General features: G+C 46.1%; 1 protein-coding gene across 5 annotated transcripts in view; it reads right to left on the bottom strand.

Moving 5' to 3' along the window:
• ATE1 (arginyltransferase 1) overlaps positions 1–21,525 on the bottom strand; it is a 173,522-nt gene that overhangs the window by 11,603 nt on the left and 140,394 nt on the right. For all 5 annotated transcript variants that reach the window (XM_030202595.1, XM_030202594.1, XM_030202596.1 and 2 more), the window contains one exon: positions 10,731–10,851. In XM_030202595.1, the coding sequence (XP_030058455.1) occupies positions 10,731–10,851 (121 nt within the window). The remainder of the gene's footprint in view (positions 1–10,730; positions 10,852–21,525) is intronic.

Genomic DNA, 21,525 nt, shown 5'->3' with positions numbered 1-21,525 from the left:
CACTCAAAACAATGAACATTGGTCAATTGGGCCTCACAACGGCGAGGACATAACATAGATTGGCCTGAAACCATAAACAACTAACAGAGTGCAGCCTGGAACAGAAGAAAAATGGGTCTAGGGGAGTGGAGTTGGATTCTAAACCCCGAACAGATTCTGCAGCACTGACTGCCCAAACCGACTGTTGCGTCGGGTGTCCTGCTGGAGGCAGTAGTGAGATGTGAATGTGTGGACTGATGACCACGTTGCAGCCTTGCAAATCTCTTCAATGGAAGCTAAGTGAGCCACTGACGCAGCCATGGCTCTAACATTATGAGCCATGACATGGTCCTCTAGAGTCAGCTCATCTTGGGAATAAGTGAAGGAAATGGAATCTGCTAGCCAATTGGAGATTGTGCGTTTTCTGATGGTGACTCCCCTCCTGTTGGGGTTGAAAGAAACAAACAACTGGGCGGACTGTCTGAAGGGCTTTGTCCGCTCCACATAAAAAGCCAATGCTCTCCTGCAGTCCAAGGTATGCAAACTGCTTTCGCCAGGGTGGGGGGTATGAGGACAGGGAAAAAAATGTTGGCAAGACAATTGACTGGTTCAGATGGAACTCAGGGTGCGTGCGGAGGATTACTCTGTTATGATGAAACTTGATATAAGGTGCATGCACTACCAAGGCCTGAAGCTCACTGACCCTATGAGCTGAAGTAACAACCACCAAGAAAACGACCTTCCAGGTCAAGTACTTCAGATGGCAGGAATTCAGTGGTTCAAAAGGAGCTTTCATCAGATGGGTGAGAACGACGTTGAGATCCCATGACACCGGTGGAGATATGACAGGAGTTTTGACAAAAGCAAACCTCTCATGAAGCGAACTAAAGGCTGTCCAGAGATATGCTTACCCTCTACACGGTGATGATAAGCACTAATCACACTAAGGTGAACTCTTACGGGGTTGGTCTTGAGACCAGACTCTGACAAGTGTAGAAGGTATTCAAGCAGGGTCTGTGTAGGACAAGAAAGAGGATCTAGGGCCTTGCTGTCACACCAGACGGCAAACCTCCTCCATTTGAAGGAGCAAGACCTCTTCATGGAATCTTTCCTGGAAGCAAGCAAGACTCGGGATACACCTTCAGAAAGACCCAAGGAGGCGAAATCTAAGCTCTCAACATCCAGGCCGTGAGAGCCAGAGACTGGAGGTTGGGATGCAGAAGCAACCCCTCGTTCTGGGTGATGATGGTTGGAAAACACCCTAATCTCCACGGTTTCTCGGAGGACAACTCCAGAACAAGAGGGAACCAAATCGACACGGCCAGAAGGGAGCAATCAGAATCATAGTTCCGCACTTGCTTGAGTTTCAGCAAAGTCTTCCCTACTAGAGGTATGGGAGGATATGCATACAAAAGGCCTGTCTCCCAATGCAGGAGAAAAGCATCTGACGCTAGTCTGTCATGGGCCTGAAGCCTGGAACAGAACTGAGGAACCTTGTGATTGATCTGAGTGGCAAAAAGATCCACCGAGGGGGTGCCCCACGCGCGGAAGATCTTGCGGACAACGTCCATGTTCCGTGACCACTCGTGAGGTTGCATTATCCTGCTCAACCTGTCGGCCAGACTGTTATTTACGCCTGCCAAACACCTAACCTTTCGTGAAATATAGTATGCCCTATCAGACTGACTGTACACTTGTCTTTAGATTGTACACCTGTCTTTTAGATTGTAAGCTCCTTGAGCAGGGACTGTCCTTCCATGTTACAGCACTGCGTAACCCTATTAGCGCTTTAGAAATGTTAAGTAGTAGTAGAAGTAAGTGGCTTGGAGAAACATGCCATGACGGTAAGCCCAAAGCCACATCTGGACGGCTTCCTGACACAGCGGGCGAGATCTGGTGCCCCCATGCTTGTTGGTGTAATACATGGCAACCTGATTGTTTGTCTGAATCAATATAATTTGGTTGGAGAGCCGATCTCTGAAAGCCTTTAGAGCATTCCAGATTGATCGCAATTCCAGGAGATTGATCTGAAGTCCTTTTTCCTGAAAGGACCAAGCTCCTTGAGTGTGAAGCCCATCCACATGAGCCCCCCACCCCAGGAGGGATGCATCCATCGTCAGCACTTTTTGTGGCTGAGGAATTTGGAATGGACGTCCCAAGGTCAAATTGGTCCGAATCATCCACCACTGCAGAGAACTGCGGAAGTCAGTGGACAGTTGGATCACATCCTCTAGATCTCCCTTAGCTTGACACCACTGGGAGGCTAGGGTCCATTGAGCTGATTTCATGTGCAGGCGTGCCATGGGAGTTACATGAATTGTGGAGGCCATGTGCTTCAGGAGTCTCAACATCTGCCGAGCCGTGATCTGTTGAGACGCTCGTACTAAGGACACTAGGGACAGGAGGTTGTCCGCCCTTGTCTCGGGAAGATAAGCACGAGCTGTCTTTGTGTTCAACAGAGCTCCGATGAATTCCAATTCTTGAAATTGGGTGAGATGGGACTTGGAATAATTTATCACAAACCCCAGTAGTTCTAGCACCTGAATAGTCATTCGCATGGACTACTGAGCGCCTGTCTTTGAGGTGCTCTTTACTAGCCTAATCGTCGAGATAAGGGAACACATATACCCCCAGTCTGCGTAGTGACGCTGCGACTACCGCTAGGCTCTTTGTGAACACTCTTGGCGCGGATGCCAGACCAAAGGGCAGTACACAGTACTGAAAGTGCTGTGTTCCCAGCCGAAATCGAAGATACTTCCTGTGAGCTGGAAGTATCGAGATATGTGTGTAAGCATTGATCCTTTAAGTCTAGAGAGCATAGCTAATCGTTCTTTTGAATCATGGGAAGAAGGGTGCCCAGAGAAACTATCCTGAACTTTTCTTGAACCAGAAATTTGTTCAGGCCCCTTAGGTCTAGGATGGGACGCACCCCCCCCCCCTGTCTTTTTCTGCACAAGGAAGTACCTGGAATAGAATCCCAGCCCTTCTTCCCCTGGTGGAACGGGTTCGATCACACTGGCCTTTAGAAGGGCAAAGAGTTCCTCTGCAAGTACCTGCTTGTGCTGGGAGCTGTATGAGCTCTTGGTGGGCAATTTGGAGGTTTGGATTTCAGATTGAGGATGTATCCTAACCGGACTATTTGAAGGACCCACCGGTCAGAGGTTATAGGAGGCCACCTTTGGTGAAAAAATATCAACCTCCCTCCAACCGGCAAGTCGTCCAGCACGGACACTTTTATTGAGGCTATGGTTAACTGGAGCCAGTCAAAAGTCCGTCCCTTGCTTTTGCTGGGGAGAAGTATGGGTCTTAGGCACACGCTGTTGACGAGAATGAGCACGCTGGAGCTAAGCCTGAGCAGGCTGCTGAGAAGCAGGAATGTACCTACGCCTAGTATAGGAATAGGGAGCACTGCTCTTTCCTCCAAAATACCTCCTAGATGAGGAGGCAGTAGCACAGAAGGCGCCCGGTTGGAGAGAGAATTCATAGCATCATTATGCTTCTTGATCTGATCAACAAGATCCTCTACTTTTTCTCCAAAAAGATTGTCCCCCCGGCAAGAAACATCCGCCATCTGCTGCTGGACAGAATGATCCAGGTCAGAGACATGCAGCCATGAGAGTCTGCGCATCACTATACCTTGAGCAGCGATCCTAGATGTCACGTGAAAAGTGTCAAAAGTACCCCTGGCCAGGAACTTGCGATATGCCTTCTGCTGCCTGACCACCTGGTGAAAAGGCTCGGCCAGCTCCATAGGGAGTGCATCAACCAAGCTGGACAGTTGACGTATCGAGTCCCGAAAGTGGATGCTCGTGAACAGCTGGTATGACTGGATCTTGGCAGCGAGCATAGCGGCCTGATATGTCTCCCTCCCAAAAGAATCAAGAGTCCTAGTTTCTCTGCCTGGGGGCGCTGAAGCATAGTCTCTAGTACTCCTGGCTCTCTTGAGGGCGGAGTCCACCACCATGGAATTGTGTGGTAACTGAGACCTCATCAACCCAGGTTCACCGTGGATCTGATACTGGGATTCAGCTTTTTTTGGGACCACGGGGCCAGACATAGGAGCTGACCAGTTTCGCATAAGGACTTCCTTCAGTACCTTATGCAGAGGAACTGTCACAGCCTCTTTAGGTCCAGAAGAATAATCCAGAACCTCAAGCATCTCAGTCCTGGGCTCATCCTCAACCTCCACAGGGAAGGGAATAGCCATAGCCATTTCCCGGACAAAAGAGGAGAAGGACAGACTCTCTGGTGGAGATGGTCTCCTTTCTAGCGGAGGGGAAGGATCAGAGGAAATCCCAAAGGACTCATCAGAAGAGAAGTACCTGGGACCCTCATCTGACTCCCATGAGTTCTCCTGTTCAGTGTCGGATAAAACCTGAGTTAAGGTGCTTCGACACTAGACCTGCCTCGACGCCGAGGAACGATGTCCTCAATGGCGATGTCAAGAGGCCGATGTCCAGTCCGACTGCAGTGAAACTGCCTCCACCGACGTCAAAGGGGAGTCGACCTGGGTGGCAGCTGACGTCGATGCCACAGGTGGCATCACGGTCGGGGACCTCACCACAGGCAAAGGGCCAGACACCACTGCAGCAGATGGTAGAGAAGGCGCAAGCACCCCTGACACTGAAGCTGACTGACGTAGCAGTCCCTCCAGAAGTTCTGGAAGCAAGGCCTGGATGCGCTCTTCGAGAGCCGCCATCAAAGAAGGCTGTGGGGTCGGTGGGACAGGCGGTGAAGAATCCGTGGAGGCGCAGGAGCAGGTATCAGGCTACTGGGAGACCGACGCATCGGCACCTCCTGTATCGAGGGTGAGCGATCCTCTCGGCACCGACGCTTCTTGGGTGCCGACTCTCTCGACGCACCAGAGCTCCCGGTACCGTGCGTCTAAGGAGAATGATGACGGTGCTTCTTCACCTTTGCTCGACGCCCGTCATCAAGACTCCTCAGCACTGATGAAGAGGACGTGGAATCCTCACGTCTCCTCGGGGCCGGGTCCGAAGAAGGTCGGTCCCGGGGGGGGGGGGGGGGGGGCTGCATAACAGGAGGCCTCGAGGCAGGTGGAGACCCAATCGACGCCTCACTGCTCCCAGCGCGAGTTGATCTCACAGTAGCCATTACCTCTCTTCCAGAGGTCGATGCTCCCTTCAATGTCGAAGGACCGGACTGAGCCCCAAAAAGTTTTTCTCGTTGGGCTTCTCGAGACGCATGGGTCCTTTTTTTCTTACGAAGACACAGACTACAAGTGGCTGGGCTATGGTCGGGCCCGAGGCACTGGATACACCAAGTGTGGGTACCTGAGATCGTCCGGTTGCACCGAGTACAACGCTTGAAGCCGCTAGGTGTCTTCGATGACATGGAAGGAAAAACGGCTTCGGCGAAATCAAAAAACGCGATTGTGCCTAAAATACAGAAAAAGGCACAAAAGGAAAAGGGGAGTAGCGACGAAAAAGAAAGAAAACTTAAAGTAGGGGAAAAAACTAAAAGGAAACTACGGGAACCTACTTCTTTCTTTTTTTTTATCTTTAAAGAAAAAAATAACAAATGTTAGCGAACAAATCGCAGACAGTGAAGACTCTTCCTGGGCCTGAAGAGGAGCAGAAATGAAAGCTGCCGCATTTCAACACGGAGAAAGAAAAACTGAAGAAGAACGCTCCTGCCAAGGGCGCGCCAGAAGATTTTGGCAAAGTTTTTAAAATATTTTGTTTGCAAAATGCCGTCCGAATCCTGGGCCGACGCGGACGTCAACCCACATGTGAGAACAAGCAGCCTGCTTGTCCTTGGAGAAAGTGCATCTACCCTCTGGGACACAGTTTCGAGTGTGTGGTGGAGGCATGTAGACTTAAAAAAAATCATTCTATTAATATGCACTGCTCAAAATTATGCATATTTGAGTACAAATAAAGCAGACACATAGAAAACGAGTCCAAACCGTTTGAATTGTTTTTACCTACAATCTAATCACAATGACCTTGGGCTCTCCTGACAATAGCTGATGCTCACCAGCATGAATTTAATTTGTTTTATCAACTGAGTTCAAGGTGTATTCTAATCTAATAAACACACATACAAACAAGCCTTAAACAACATTCAAATTACTAGTCACTACTTTCACACCCAGGGTAATGGTGGTGAGGAGCGAAGCATTCCACCGATGTGGGGATGTATTTATGGGGTGGGAGTAACAGAAAATAGAAGACACAGAAGTATCCATTTTTAATAGATTATTTGGATACTAAGGGATGCATTGAAGGATTTATATTCATGACTGCGTTAATAAAATGAATAATTAAAAAGATGCCCCATTCCAATCCAATTAATTTACTTTATCTCCCACATTTACAGATATATATATATATTTTAATTTTTGGAAGTGTTCGCTAGGGCAGCCATTTCAGAAGCCCTGTTCATGTTTTGGATGTGTGGAAAACTGGCATTTAGATGTATATATTGCATATACCTTTAAGGGTGGAAAAGGCAAGGGGGTGTGGTCTGGCGTGTTTTCAATGGAGCTAGGGTAGGGTGAAAGCAATACTGGTAAAGGTGACGAGTTCTGAAAACACAGACATGCATCTTCTGAAATGCCTCGCAAACTGGAAGCTGATACTGCACGTAACTGACACATGAGCAGTCAAGTCCTTTTCTAAAATACTAGTGGAACCCGACCTGGCCGTCAAAATCTCCTTTCGACGTTCTATCTAAAATGCGCCTCTAAACGGTTTAACACAAGATAAACAGACCATTTGCTCCTAAAACCTTTGAGTATTTAACATGCGTACTGGAACCTATGCCCTGTAAGTCATTTAACAGTGCTGTGCTTCTTCGTCTTCCATCTACTCTGAAGTCAGAATGGCCAATGGATTGTCATCTGCCCATTCTATAACTTCTTTTATGTACTGGACCAGTACATAAAAGAAGTTATAGAATGGGCAGATGACTCAGGGGCGTATCTGGAATCCGGCGGTAGGGGGGGCCAGAGCCAGAGAGGGGGGGCACATTTTTGCCTCCCTCCCCCCCCCCGCCCGCCGCCACCTCTCTCCACCCCCTCCCCGCCGTCAACCCTCCCCCGTTGCTTACTTTTGCTGGCGGGGGGCCCCAACCCCCGCCAGCCGAGGTCCGACCCGCAATCTCCATATTTCGTCTTCCTCCGTGGCCATGTGCTTCAAGGAAGTAACGCTGCAGTGCTGATTCGTTGAATCCAGTTCGGCTTCCTTGAAGCACATGGCCACGGAGGAAGACGAAATATGGAGATTGCGGGTCGGACCTCGGCTGGCGAGGGTTGGGGCCCCCCGCCATCAAAAGTAAGCAGCGGGGGAGGGTTGACGGCGGGGAGGGGGGCCAGGGCGAAATCTGCGGGGGCCCAGGCCCCTGTGGCCCCACGCAGATACGCCCCTGGTACTGGTGGTTGTATCTTATTTTCTTCCACCTGAGCAATGAGATTTTTTTTACCACAAACACTTTCCAGTTTTACCACTGATAAAACGAAAAGACTAGAAGAAGTCCCATCTGTAAGTTAAAGTTTATTTTCACAAATTTCATGTCTTTTGGCCAGTGTTACTGCAAACTAATCACTGTGGGGTCATTCCCTATGCGCACTTCAATTCTGTTACCTTCAAAAAGAGGAGGTTTTTGTTTTTAAATTTATTTGGCTTCCGCAGAATTTTCTTTCTGACATGGAATCCCTCAGTCTAGGTTCTACACCTCTGACCATCTTGCGTCACCTTCATTTCAATCACTATTTGAAGAACGTAACATTTGCAGTCTTCCCTTTTGCATCTTCTGGTGCTTCTTTAATATGAACATTGCTGATATTAAAACCAAACATGAAACAAGCTGTTTTCTGTTTCTCTCCAACATTTCTGGCCGTCATTTCCCACTTACCTTCAGCATTTCTACTCTCTTTATTTCAACTATAAAACCTGCTTCACCACTTATAGGAGCTCTCCTTGATCAAAACCCTCTTCAGACTCTTTTCTATATGGTAAAAGATGACAGATAAAGACCAGTATGGTCCATGTAGTCTACTGAGTAAGGTGACTAGAGTTATACCTGCTGCTCCGTACAGGTAACTCCTCTCCACACTATTGCTTGGGATTGTATCTGCTGCTCAGTGCAGTTACTTCACGCTACGCTCTTGCTTGGAGATGTACCTATTGCTCTGTACAGGTTACTCCTTTCTACGCTATTGCTTGGGTTTGTATCTGCTGCTCCGTGCAGTTACTTCACGCTACGCTCTTGCTTGGGGTTGTATCTGCTGCTCCGTGCAGTTACTTCACGCTACGTTCTTGCTTGGGGTTGTATCTGCTGCTCCGTGCAGTTACTTCACGCTACGCTCTTGCTTGGGGATGTACCTATTGCTCTGTACAGGTTACTCCTTTCTACGCTATTGCTTGGGGTTGTATCTGCTGCTCAGTGCAGTTACTTCACGCTACGCTACGCTCTTGCTTGGGGATGCACCTATTGCTCCGTACAGGTTACTGCTTTCCACGCTCTTGCTTGGGGTTGTACCTGCTGCTCCGTGCAGTTACTTCACGCTATGCTCTTGCTTGGAGATGTACCTATTGCTCTGTACAGGTTACTCCTTTCTACGCTATTGCTTGGGATTGTATCTGCTGCTCAGTGCAGTTACTTCACGCTACGCTACGCTCTTGCATGGGGATGTATCTATTGCTCTGTTACTCCTTTCCATGCTATTGCTTGGGGTTGTATCTGCTGCTCCGTAGAGTTACTTCACGCTACGCTCTTGCTTGGGGATGTACCTATTGCTCTGTACAGGTTACTCCTTTCTACGCTGTTGCTTGGGGTTGTATCTGCTGCTCAGTGCAGTTACTTCACGCTATGCTACACTCTTGCTTGGGGATGCACCTATTGCTCTGTACAGGTTACTCCTTTCTACGCTATTGCTTGGGGTTGTATCTGCTGCTCAGTGCAGTTACTTCACACTACGCTACGCTCTTGCTTGGGGATGCACCTATTTGCTCCGTACAGGTTACTGCTTTCCACGCTCTTGCTTGGGGTTGTATCTGCTGCTCCGTGCAGTTACTTCACGCTACGCTCTTGCTTGGAGATGTACCTATTGCTCTGTAAAGGTTACTCCTTTCTACGCTATTGCGTGGAGTTATATCTGCTGCTCAGTGCAGTTACTTCATGCTACGCTCTTGCTTGGGGATGTACCTATTGCTCTGTAGAGGTTACTGCTTTCCACGCCATTGCTTGGGGTTGTATCTGCTGCTCCGTGCAGTTACTTCACGCTACGCTCTTGCTTGGGAATGTACCTATTGCTCTGTACAGGTTACTGCTTTGAACGCTCTTGCTTGGGGTTGTATCTGCTGCTCCGTGCAGTTACTTCACGCTACGCTCTTGCTTGGGGTTGTATCTGCTGCTCAGTGCCGTTACTTTACGCTAAGCTCTTGCTTGGAAATGTACCTATTGCTCTGTACAGGTTACTCCTTTCTACGCTATTGCTTGGAGTTGTATCTGCTGCTCAGTGCAGTTACTTCATGCTACGCTCTTGCTTGGGGATGTACCTATTGCTCTGTACAGGTTACTGCTTTCCACGCTCTTGCTTGGGGTTGTATCTGCTGCTCCGTGCAGTTACTTCACGCTACGCTCTTCCTTGGGGATGTACCTATTGCTCTGTACAGGTTACTCCTTACTACGCTATTGCTTGGGGTTGTATCTGCTGCTCAGTGCAGTTACTTCACGCTACGCTACGCTCTTGCTTGGGGATGCACCTATTGCTCCGTACAGGTTACTCCTCTCCACGCTATTGCTTGGGGTTCTACCTGCCGCTCCGTACAGATTACATCCTTCTATGCCTTAAAAAGATAGGCAAAAAGTAGACCTTATGAAACTTTATAAAAGCCAACCTCCTTTTCCTTACCTTTTCAGCAACTTTTTTTTCAAAAGCCATAGAGGCTTCTTTTACTTATCCAACAGGCTCAAAATTTCTAACTCCTTCATTTATTTAGAGAATCTTATGCATTACCATTCAAAGTGGCTTACAGCACAAAAGACACACAATCATTTCTTTAACTCTAGGAGAACCCGCCAGCACTGCCATCAATTAGTCTGACTGAAAGAGTTAGTCTCGCTCCAGTTAAGTGCTGACCACTGGCTTCTGTGCATGATATAGACATCAATTGCTCGATTCCGGAATCTTTCAATAAGGTCTCAGCTGCTTCTTACAACCTCTTTCTCCTTTTGCTGCTTAGCTCTTTTGGCCTCCAGGTGCATCATCACACCAGCTACCTTCCTGTTTCATTCACCTGTTTCATTCACTTATTTAAAATTTTGCAATCTGCATTCTCCCTAGTCAGAAAAGCACCACATTTAATTTTACTTGTGTTACAATTTTATTTCTGTGGGAAAAGAAGAAGCCCCAGAAAGCAATGGAGCCTGGAGGGAGAAAGAAAAGGCTCCCTTCACTATTTCTCATACAGATCACCTGTTTCTTAGAAAAAGAAAACTAACTTGAGTCAAAAAAATCTCATTCAAGCAGATAAATTCATGCTTTTTCATTTTTCCTGTGCTGAACGACATGCAGAGCCACTAGAGAACACAAATTTATGTCACTGTTTCCTGCGGCAACAGAAATATTTCCATTGAAATGTGCAAAGAGTGAATGAGGAATCAAACTGTTCATTAAGGAGAGACACAAATGGAGAGGGCAGTGAAAATACGAGGCACGTGTGTGAATATTCGATGCCATTCCACAGTCCCTGCATTAGGAAACATCTCAGCTCCATGCCTACCTGCTCCAGGCTCTGCAGAGAAACGACAATATTTGGAATTCTCTAATTTGGGAAGGCACTGCTCGATGGACACCCAAGTGTAAGTCTCTGGACACAACAAGTCCGAGGGGCGATACTGACCCTATGGAAGAAAAAGAAAACAGTGAAGAATGACAGACTGTTGACTGTGCAATGCAGCAGCCTTGAGCATCTGATGACACAATTTGCAGTCTGGGAACCAACTGGCAGGCATTCGACTGGCAGGGGCTATAATTAAGGAAACCTACAGGTGTGTTTGTGGTTCAGGCATGTTCTAGTGCCTTATCACCACCTGTGTCACTGATGGCCAGCACAGAACAGAGCATATTATCTGTGTTACTCAGAGAGCAAATGTTTACTCCACCGTACAGTTTAAACTGCCTCTTATTCCCTGGTCAGTGACAGCGCTAGGTACACAGCACTCGTCTCTTATTCCCTGGCCAGTGACAGCGCTAGGTACACAGCACACGTCTCTTATTCCCTGGCCAGTGACAGCGCTAGGTACACAGGGTCAAAGGTGCAATGCCTCCTGTTACTCCCTGAGTCTATTTACTATGTTACAGTAGTCATGTCCTGTCCATGGACTATCATTTTAAAACTATATATATATATATATATATATATATATATATATAGCACATTTTCTAACACTTTTTGGATGGTTTGTGTGATTTGTTATTAGCACATATAATTGTACAGGATTTTATTAGTGACAGCAGAAATAGAAGAACAGTACTACTACTACTTATCATTTCTAGACGTACGCAGCGCTGTACACTAGAACATGAGACAGTCTTCTCGACAGAGCTTACAATGTAATTAGGACAAACAGGACAAATAAGAGATAAGGGAATATTAAAGTGAGGATGATAAAATAAGGGTTAGGAGTTAAAAGCAGCATCAAAAAGGTGGGCTTTTAGCTTAGTTTTGAAGACGGCCAGAGATGGAGCTTGAAACCATGAGGCCTCTTCCTTTTTTTTTTAATTCCCTGTAAATGTTTTGTAAAGTATATATAGCTGTTAAATATGTGTTTTTTTGTTCTAACCCAGCTATTGTCTTTTCTGCCTGCCAAGAGATTAGAGGCGTCAACTGCCCCCCCCCCACCCCCATTTCATCTTACTCTTGCTGCATATTTGAATTTGTTTTCACAGGCTTGTATGTCTTTCTCTTGTTTAGCTTTTTGCTTAAGTATATTTTCTTGCTGATTATCTGAGGTGGGTTCTCTTCTTAGGGTCAACTTTAGTGACAGCAGTGTGAATTTGATTCCCTGGTGCACTTTTTTTTCTTATTCTTTCTTTACAATACGGATTTATGATTGGATAGGAAAAGGATAGGGAAAGGAAAAGGGAAATGGGACTTGATATACCGCCTTTCTGAGGTTTTTTCAACTACAATTAAAGGGGTTTACATATTATATACAGGTACTTATTTTGTACCAGAGGCAATGGAGGGTTAAGTGACTTGCCCAGAGTCACAAGGAGCTACAGTGGGAATCAAACTCAGTTCCCCAGGATCAAAGTCCACTGCACTAACCACTAGGCTACGCCTCTACTCGTTCCACCAATAAGAGCCAACCTCATTAGTGATGTCACAATGGCTTGATTGCCCGATACTTGGCTCACTTCTGATATTGTGATGTCATAAGGGAAAGGGGGAAAGGGAAATTCGACTTGATATACAACTACATTCAAAGCGGTTTACATATATTCAGGTACTTATTTTGTACCAGAGGCAATGGAGGGTTAAGTGATTTGCCCAGAGTCACAAGGAGCTGCAGTGGGAATCAAACTCAGTTCCCCAGGATCAAAGTCCGTTACACTAACCCCACTAGGCCACTCCTCCACTCATTCCACCAATAAGAGCCAACCTCATCAGTGATGTCACAATGGCATGATTGCCCAATACTTGGCTCACTTCTGATATTGTGATGTCATAAGGGAAAGGTGGAAAGGGAAATGGGACTTGATATACCGCCTTTCTGAGGTTTTTGCAACTACATTCAAAGCAGTTTACATATATTCAGATACTTATTTTGTACCAGGGGCAATGGAGGGTTAAGTGACTTGCCCAGAGTCACAAGGAGCTGCAGTGGGAATTGAACCCAGTTCCCCAGGATCAAAGCAGCACTAACCATTAGGCTACTCCCTCCGCTCCTTACTCTTTGGGGTTCTGGAATCTTGCTATTCTTTGGGGTTCGACAGGGAATGTTGCTCTTCTTTGAGATTATGGATGGGACTTAATATACAGCGGTTTATGTAGTATATACAGGTCCTTATTTGTACCTGGGTCAATGGAGGGTTAAATGACTTGGTCAGATACACTGCCTCTTGAGAGATCATCTGCATATGTTATATTGATCCTACAGGGCATCCTGGCCTCAACCTTTAAGTACCACAAACAGCAATTAGGAGAATAACCTATGATTAAATCAATGTATTCATCTATCAGCTGTAAGATAAAAATAAACAACATGCAAAGAAAGAGCTTCAAACAGCCTAAGCCCCACTCTACATCAGTAAATGAATCAAAAATCAAATGCAGATAATCTGATCATTCCAAAATGTAGTAGAGCTCTTGCAAGCAAATCTGGAAGAGACAAATTTACAATTTTTCCCCCAAATCCCCAGCACACCTTTGAATATACATATGTTGGTCTGACATTAAGTGACTCTGGAAGTTTTAAACTGGCTATAAAGACACTAAAAGAAAAAGCTCTAAAATTCCTACATGCAATTAACCCCCCCCCCCCCCCCAAAAAAAAAAAAAAAAAAAACAATGGACAAATACCACCCCTAAATAAAACTACTATTAGAACTATTCAGCAGCATCAATCGGCCAATCCTATTACACGGAAGAGAGGTCTGGTGTCTATTACTAACCCAAAATGAACCCTAATAAAATCCTGTATGCTCCAGCTCTGCAAACAGATACTGTGGTGCTCATTTTCAAAGCAGATGAACACCTAAAAAAGTGTCCATCTGCTAAAAACATCTATTCTGGAAATGTCAGAATTTGGGAGCCTGCTGTGGGCATGTTTGGGAGGGTCCAAAAGTAGGACATCCAACTGGCATTTTCAGATGAGAAGAAAAGAAGGGCTTTTTCTAGACCTGTTTCAGTCACGTCCAAGTTACAAAAAATTCCTCACTGCCACACAACTGTCCCCATTTATAATTTACCAACGTTTCAGTTTGTAAAATATTTTATCAGGATGGACGTCTCCGGCATTAAGGCGTCCTTTCTCATGATTTCTCATGACATCTGGATGTCATTCTTGTTCAAAAATTGCTGAGAGATGTACCTTTTTTTTTTTGGATGTTATAAGCAAGATGTCCCAATTTTGACTTGGACACTCTTTCGAAAATGCCCCTCAGTGTGTCTTCCCCTCTGCGAATCCCTAATGTGTCTGTCACACATGAACTCTATTCTACCACTACATCACTTTATATTTGTTCATACCGGAATTGGCAATCGCCTTTACAGTACATGTAAGCCACATTCAGCCTGCAATTAGGTGGGAAAATGTGGGATAGAAATGTAACAAATAAATATAGAAACATCCCCAGTAACAAATGAAGGGCAGAATTAGGTCTCTTCCCCCTACTACTTACAACAGTAAACAAATTCTGGTGTTATCTCAACAAGAGTGACACAAACTCCCTCCACTATCACAGACGTAACAAGTCGCATGCATTCAGCCACAGACTCCGGCTCACACGTCAAAGCCCCTTCTCTCAAGCACTGTGGAAAGCCAAGTCCTCGGACCTACACTGCTTCCCATGTCAGCTCTACGATTCTGAATGGTGGTTTTGAACCTTCACAAGACTACTGCGAGAGGTTGCAGCTAAATGTTTGCTGCCCCACCTACCCTAGACCAACAGGGCATTGTGATTTAGAGGGGGGGGGGGGCAAGGAGGAAGAGAGGTGCTCTTCATCGGGAGGGGCAAGGAGGGAGAGAGGTGCTGCATCGGGGGCACAAGAAGGAATAGAGGTGCTACATTGGGGGGGCAAAGAGGGAGAAAGGTGCTGTATCGGGGGGGAGGCAAAAAGGAGGAAGAGATGCTGCATCTGGGGGGGATAAGGAAGAAGTGCTGCATGGGGGACAAGAAGGGAAGAAGTGCTGCATGGGGGACAAGAAGGGAGAAAGGTGCTGCATTGGGGGGAGGGGACAAAGGAGGGAGAAAAGTGCTGTACAGGAGGTCAGAATCAGGGGGCAAAAAGGGAGAGGTGTTGCATCGGGGGCAAGGAGGGCGAGAGGTGCAGTTCAGAAGGTCAGCATGGGAGAGAGAATGTTGCATTGTGGGCAAGGAGGGAGAGAGGTGTAGAATCAGGGGGCGTGGAGGGACTGAGGTGCTGCATGGGGGGGCAACAAAGGAGCGAGGCACTGAATCACAGTAGGTGAGGGAGAGAGGTGCTGCATTGGGGAGGGGGCGAGGAGGGAGACAGAGAGAGGGGTGATGGACGGGAGGTCAGGGAAGAGAGATCCAATGGCGGGGGTGAGGAAAAAAAGGGCACAGAGAGAGAAAGAGGTGCTGGACCTGCGGGGACAGAAGGAAGAGGGAGAGGTGCTGCTCTTGCAAAGGGGAGACAAAACAGGAATGAGGGAAGAGAGAACACTTGCTAGACCCCTGGGGGGGCATGTAGAGGGGGAGAGATGCTGGCCAAGAGAGAGACAGGAGGGAGGAAAGAAAGAGAGAGAGATGCTGACATATGTGTGTGTGGGGGGGGGGGGGGGGGGGGAACAGGGACACAGAGATACTCAACATGGTAGGAAGACGGGGGTGATGCTGGTCAGATAGACAGGGATGCAGAGAGAAGACAGATGGTGATCATGGGCAGAAAAGAAGTGCCAAATGGACAAGGAGACTCTGGCAAGACAGTTAAGAGAAGAAAGCAGAAACCAGAGGCTAGCACCAACACAATAAGAAAAATAAAATGACCAGAAAACGAAGGTAGAAAGAAGAATGTTATTTTCTACTTATTGATTGGAATATGTCAGTTTTTGGAACCTGCATCTGCCAGAACTAGTTTTAGACATGGCTGGGGCAAGTGAGAAAAACCTCACTCACTGGCCTTCAATCCCTGCATTGGGATGAGCAGCCTTGGCGGCTCTGCTATCAGGAACTCTGTGAAGTAACAAGGGAAACTAGGAAAAACAGTCAACAAATGTATCAAATTTGTCCTACCAAACCAAACACAACCCAAATGGTAGCAATCATGCCTGCAAAAAATGAAATGAGCCACAGAACAGCAATTTGGTTGATGCAGCTTGGAAAACAAAACAAACTGGCCTCTGCTACAGCTCCCTGCACAGAAACTGCACACAAACAGAATACCTGACCTAGATCTCACATGCAAAACACAGGTCCTCACCAAATACCAGATCAACTGACCACAGATTAAAACGAAAGAGAGACAGGCTACAAGCGAATTGGAAAACCCAAGAAGCAAGACTTTACATGCAATCAGGGTTGCCAGCTGGGAAAAATTTTCCCAGCCCGAAACTAGCCGTAAACCCGCCCAAAAACCGCCTGTAGCCAATCCCCGTCTTCTGCATCACCTAACCCCGCCCCTGCGCCACTAACCCCGCCTCCCACGTCACTAACCCCACCCCCTACGTCATCCCTGACGTCAACCCCGCCCCTGAAAGGCTTCTATTGGTCCGATTTGGACCAATAGAAGCCCCGGAAAAGCTTCTATTGGACCAAATTGGACCAATAGAAGCCCCGGAAAAAACTGCCGAACTCGCACAGCGGCAACGGGAAAACTGCCCAAAAAACTGCATCCTGCGGCCGGCGAAATTTTCCCGCTGCTGCTGGCGAAAACCCGCCCAATTGGACGGTAAAACCGCCCACCTGGCAACCTTGCATGCAATGCAATATAGAGAAATAGAAACTGAAAGATAAAGGGGAAGAAACTACTCCCATTTGAGGAAAGGCTAAAGAGGTTAGGGCTCTTCAGCTTGGAAATGAGACGGCTGAGGGGGGATATGATTGAGGTCTACAAAATCCTGAGTGGTGTGGAGCGAGTGGAGGCGAATAGATTTTTTTTACTCTTTCAAAAAGTACAAAAAGACCAGGGGACACAATGAAATTACATGGAAAAACTTTTAAAACAAATAGGAGGAAATTTTTTTCTCACGTAAATCTGGAACTCGTTGCCAGAGGATGTAACAGCGGTTAATGTACCTGGGTTTAAAAAAAAAAGTTTGGACAAGTTCCTGGAGGAACAGTCCATAATCTGTTATTGAGATGGATGTGGGGAAACCACTGTTTGCCCCGGGTTTGGTAGCATGGAATGTTGCTACTAACTGGGTTTCTGCCAGGTACTTGTGACCTGTACTGATCACTGTTGGAAGGAAGATACTGGGCTAGACGGACCATTGATCTGACCCAGTATGGCTATTCTTAGTATCCCAATAGGAACCGGAACTGAACATCCAGGTCTAATTCAGTCCCTGGCGACAGCACTTAAAAGATACCGATGCTGACAGCTCAATATTGACCAGTGTAAGTTTATTTCACTGTTACTATTATATTAATTATCATCATGCACTTTTAATTCTACTACTACAAATCATTTCTATAGCGCTACCAGTGGTACGCAGCGCTTCACAGTTGAACATGAAGAAAAGACGGTCCCTGCTCAAAAGAGCTTACAATCTAAATCAGGACAGACAGACAGGATCAATAAGGATAAGAGTAGAAGGACACATAGGAATGATTCTAAATGGAATGTTGCTACTATTGGAGATTCTACATGGAATGTTAATGTTGCTATTCCGCTAGCAGCATTCCATGTAGAAGCCTGCCCTTCCAGATCAGCAACGCGGCCGCGCAGGCTTCTGTTTCTGTGAGTCTGACGTCCTGCGCGGCCGCGTTGCTGATCTGCAAGGGCAGGCTTCTACTACTACTACTATAAATCATTTCTATAGCGCTACCAGTCGTACGCAGCGCTTCACAATTGAACATGAAGAAAAGACAGTCCCTGCTCAAAAGAGCTTACAATCTAAATCAGGACAGACAGACAGGACCAATAAGGATAAGAGTAGAAGGACACATAGGAATGATTCTAAATGGAATGTTGCTACTATTGGAGATTCTACATGGAATGTTAATGTTGCTATTCCGCTAGCAGCATTCCATGTAGAAGCCTGCCCTTACAGATCAGCAACGCGGCCACGCAGGCTTCTGTTTCTGTGAGTTTGACGTCCTGCGCGGCCGCGTTGCTGATCTGTAAGGGCAGGCTTCTACTACTACATAAGTACATAAGTACATAAGTAGTGCCATACTGGGAAAGACCAAAGGTCCATCTAGCCCAGCATCCTGTCACCGACAGTGGCCAATCCAGGTCAAGGGCACCTGGCACGCTCCCCAAACGTAAAAACATTCCAGACAAGTTATACCTAAAAATGCGGAATTTTTCCAAGTCCATTTAATAGCGGTCTATGGACTTGTCCTTTAGGAATCTATCTAACCCCTTTTTAAACTCCGTCAAGCTAACCGCCCGTACCACGTTCTCCGGCAACGAATTCCAGAGTCTAATTACACGTTGGGTGAAGAAAAATTTTCTCCGATTCGTTTTAAATTTACCACACTGTAGCTTCAACTCATGCCCTCTAGTCCTATTATTTTTGGATAGCGTGAACAGTCGCTTCACATCCACCCGATCCATTCCACTCATTACTACTATAAATCATTTCTATAGCGCTACCAGTCGTACGCAGCGCTTCACAATTGAACATGAAGAAAAGACAGTCCCTGCTCAAAAGAGCTTACAATCTAAATCAGGACAGACAGACAGGGCAAATAAGGATAAGGGTAGAAGGACACATAGGAATGATTCTAAATGGAATGTTGCTACTATTGGAGATTCTGTTGCTACTATTTGAGATTCTACATGGAATGTTAATGTTGCTATTCCGCTAGCAGCATTCCATGTAGAAGCCTGCCCTTGCAGATCAGCAAGGGCAGGACGTCAGACTCACAGAAACAGAAGCCTGCGTGGCCGCATTGCTAATCTGCAAGGGCAGGCTTCTACTACTACTACTACTACTATAAATCATTTCTATAGCGCTACCAGTCGTACGCAGCGCTTCACAGTTGAACATGAAGAAAAGACGGTCCCTGCTCAAAAGAGCTTACAATCTAACTCAGGACAGACAGACAGGGCAAATAAGGGATAAGGGAAGCACAGATAGGACACATAGGGAAAAGGGACTATTGAAGAGAGGAAGACAAGATAAAGGTTACGAGCAGGTGACAAGTTAGGAATTGAAAGCAGTATCAAACAGGTAGGCCTTTAGCCCGGATTTGAAGGCGGCCAGGGATGGAGCTTGACGTAATGGCTCAGGAAGTTTATTCCAGGCATAAGGTACGGCGAGATAAAAGGAACAGAGTCTGGATTAAGTTGGGAGCAGGGGAGGGGGGGAGTTGATTTGGGTGGGAGGGTGGGGAGAAAATTTATCAAAAATGATTGTGATTTACAGTGGTTGTTGGACTTGCTGTATTTGGAATATTAGAGCAGTCAGTTGGCTGCACTGGCAAGCATTGTATTTTTCCATTATGTTGTGTTCAATAAACATCTTCAAATTTAAAAAAAAAAAAAGGAACGGAGTCTGGAGTTAGCGATGGAGGAGAAGGGTGCAATTAGGAGAGATCTGCCTAGTGAATGGCGTTCCTGGGAAGGAGTGTAGGGAGAGATGCAAAATTGTCACAACAAGAAAGTGATCTGCAGATGACGAAAAAGGAGACGGTAGCAGGTGGAGGGATGGGAGGGGGAAAATGCTGGAGACACTGGGGATAAAAGGAAGGTGGAAGAAAGACTGGAGAAGGGGAAGTAGAAGAGAGGAGGAAAGGGAAGGGAAGAAGTAAAAAATAGAAAGGAAAAATATTGTTTCCCCCTAGGCTCCTAAAACGTTTGACCGGTACCAAAGTATTTTGAAGGTTTTAAAATGTGCACTGTGGTGAGAAATAATGTCACTTTTGCTCTTTGGGTCTGGGCTCCGACTGCAATCCTTTTAGCAGAGAATTTCAGCCCACTACACAGAGCAGAAACTTCAGTATCTTGCTGCTTTTCTTTAAAAGTAAATTTTAACCTTTCCATGCACCGTACCCACTTAAACCACATATCCGGGCCACTGAAACCTGGAAAGAGATTATTAAAATACCCAGTTTCAAACATTATACTTTCAAAATACAGTTGCTTACAAGTGACTCGACCGCAGTGCATAAACTGCAATTTAAGCCAGAATCAGTAAATACAAATCAGTTTGGGGTCTGTTACGGAGGTCCATTTTTTCAGCCAAGCACAGCCAACACGACCGGAAGCATACAGATGTGAATAGTTTTTGGGAACATTTTTATGTAAATATTTAAATAAGCATCAGGAAGAGATTGTAATGAACCCAGACCTCTGAGGAAGAAAAGGAAGCACAGATGGCAGGAAAAAATTCCTTACTGCCACTAACCTGAGCTTTGTAGAATACAAACAGGAAGGCCCATCTAGTCTGCTCAGTTTGCATCCTACTGCAATATTACAGAGTCTCCGAAACGCAACTGTTCCAGTTTTCTCAGTGGGTAAACATGCCATGGATCGGGAGGCCGTGGTGTCCTCAGCCCGGACCGGAGGTGGACAGGGAGAAAAAGAGGCATCTTTAGGCTTCAATGGGAGCAGCAGCAGGTCATGGGGAGGAGAGTGGTGGTTGGGGGATGGGGAGACACGCAATGAGAGAGAGAAAGAGAGAAGTGATAGAAAAGGAAGGAAGGAAGTGGTGGACTGGAGGAAAAGGAGTGATGTAGAAGAGAGGAAGAGAGGGCTGCAGTGGGGGGGGGTCTTCACCTTCCAGGGAAGAAATGCACTTATGTACTCTCACTGTCCCCCTCAAAACAATTATTTGGGGGAATAGTGTGGCAGATTTCAAATCCCTGCCACAGATCTTACTTTGGCTTTCCATTCATAAGAAAAGGCTAAAGTGGCTAGGGCTCTTCAGCGTGGAGAAAAGATGGCTGAGGGGAGATACGATAGAGGTCTATAAAATAATGAGTGGAGTGGAATGGGCAGACGTGAAGCGTCTGTTTACACTTTCCAAAAATACTAGGACTAGGGGGCATGTGATGAAGCTACAATGTAGTAAATTTAAAACGAATTGGAGAAAGTTTTTCTTCAGTCAACGTGCAATTAAACTTTGGAATTCGTTGCCAGAAAATGTAGTAAAAGCAGTTAGCTTAACAGGGTTTTTAAAAGGTTTGGATGACATAGACCATTATTAAGATGGATTTGGGGAAAATCCACTACTTATTTCTAGGATAAGCAGCATAAAATGTATTGTACTGTTTTGGGATCTTGCCAGGTACTTGTGTAACCTAGATTGGCCATGGTTGGAAACAGGATGCTGGGTTTGATGGTCAGTCCCAGTTCGGCAACGTTTATGTTCTTATAACTTGTCACATTTATTAAGCCAATCAAAAAATTTATGTAGATCTGATTCTGTACCCTTCCAAAGCAAAAAAATATCATCGATGTAACAACACCATACAAATATCAAATCCTGAAAAGAATTTAGAAGCCACAGTTGTTCAAAATCACCCATGAATAGGTTTGCTACCGAGGGAGCAAAGTAGCTTCCATAGCTTCTCCAGATGTTTGAAGGAATAATTGATCTCGAAAAAGAAAATAAAAAACAATACTGACACTGCTATTCAATTCACTTTTGATTGTTCTTTCCGTAAGGTTCATTTTTTGGATGTATGTATTGAACAAAAGGGTCATTCATTTATGA

This window comes from Microcaecilia unicolor, chromosome 5 (assembly GCF_901765095.1).
Source record: "Microcaecilia unicolor chromosome 5, aMicUni1.1, whole genome shotgun sequence".
Taxonomy (NCBI): domain Eukaryota; kingdom Metazoa; phylum Chordata; class Amphibia; order Gymnophiona; family Siphonopidae; genus Microcaecilia; species Microcaecilia unicolor.
This window is presented reverse-complemented; position numbering and strand designations above follow the sequence as displayed.